Source organism: Trypanosoma theileri (genome assembly GCF_002087225.1).
Source record: "Trypanosoma theileri isolate Edinburgh chromosome Unknown TM35_Tth_50_V1, whole genome shotgun sequence".
NCBI lineage: Eukaryota > Euglenozoa > Kinetoplastea > Trypanosomatida > Trypanosomatidae > Trypanosoma > Trypanosoma theileri.
In genome coordinates this window covers 13,356-14,758 of record NW_021639892.1, presented here as the reverse complement: position 1 = coordinate 14,758, position 1,403 = coordinate 13,356, and the positions used below count along the sequence as shown (strand labels likewise).

General features: G+C 42.7%; 1 protein-coding gene across 1 annotated transcript; it reads left to right on the top strand.

The window, feature by feature from the left end:
* Window positions 1–501: 501 nt before the first annotated feature.
* On the top strand, window positions 502–1,401 carry TM35_000501050 (uncharacterized protein; the record flags this gene model as incomplete). The annotated part of the gene is made up of 1 exon (XM_029030552.1): window positions 502–1,401. A coding segment is annotated over one exon (900 nt), but the record flags the coding sequence as incomplete, so codon positions are not given.
* Window positions 1,402–1,403: the final 2 nt, after the last annotated feature.

Genomic DNA, 1,403 nt, shown 5'->3' with positions numbered 1-1,403 from the left:
CCATAGTTGGTGTATATTTCTGTGTTTACTGGATAAATTGGGCTAATGGTTAATATCTGTTTTTTTCTTTGCGTGTGGCTAGCTGGAATCATTGTGTGCTCTTGACGTGTAGTGTTATGGTGGTACGCCTTGTGTAGAATGAAAAAAAATAATTGTTAGGCAACTACATTTATAAGTGCTTATTAACTCTGGCATAGCCAAGGTTTTGTGCGTTTTGTGTTTGATGATGCCCTTGTTTCTTTTATTACTTTGTTTTTGTTTTTTCTTTGCTTTTCTTGGGTATTGTGAAGTGACTTTTTATGGTTTTATTATTGTTACCTCTATTTGAAGATTATTTCTTGTGGGTTTTGGTTTCGTTGCGTTCACCCGTTTATGTATATGTGTTTGTTTTCCCCTTTGCATTACCTTTTTCTCTAAATGTCTGTTTCTCTCTTCTCTATATTCCTCTTTTTATTTTTATTTTGGTTTAGATAACCAAAATAAGAAAACGTTACATTTGCCATGTATGTCCGACGTGTGTTTTACCTTTTGGTTTTGGTTCTGAGTGTTCACTGCCTGTTTGTGGTGGCTGGTGAGCTTGCGGCTAGACCTTCTCCTTCTGGTCAACAACCACTACAGGTGCCTTCTGACGATCGTGCAAATTGTCCTCAAGATAATAATGTCGACACTCTGTGTACTACTAGTGGCCGTGTTTTACCTGACGCTTCTCATGATGATTGTGAGAAGCCTCTTGGGGGGACAGGTTGCATTACCACTACTCTTAACACTGAAAGCAATTGCAATGATGAATCTAGTGGTACTTCTTGTCCACCAAAGGTACTGCAGGAAGAGGGTTCTGTTCAAACAGAAGACCATAATCGACACACTGATAGCGAACATAAAGATCCTCAAGGTGCAATTCGTCCTGCTGGTGCAAGGGATTCTGATTCTAACGTACTTGGTAAAGATAAGGCTGATGCAGGTCCTACTGGTGCTCAAGGGAAACAAAATCCTCGGGATACTCAAGCTGGAAACGTACTTGAAGCTGTCCATTCCCCTGCTGCTCCTGCACCTGACGCTGAGAGTCCAGCTGTGACTGTAAGTGAACAGGGAACTGGACGCGCTGAAATACGCACAACAGATGAGGGTGCAGCTGGTGCTTCTCAGGCTTCTGGAGCTAAACCTGATACACCTGCTGCTGAAAGTGATGGTGAAGTGTCTGTAAATGAAGGTCAACCTGAAAGCACTGGCAACAGTGCAGATGGAAATGGCGCCACTGAAACCTCTTCTCCAAACAGTTCAAACACAGGGAGTACCAGTAATTCTGATGCTGCGAATACTGAAAATGGAACTTCACCTGCAGGGAGTGAATCACCTAGTACCCAAGAAGGCGCAGGTAATACTGACACCACCACCACCACCAC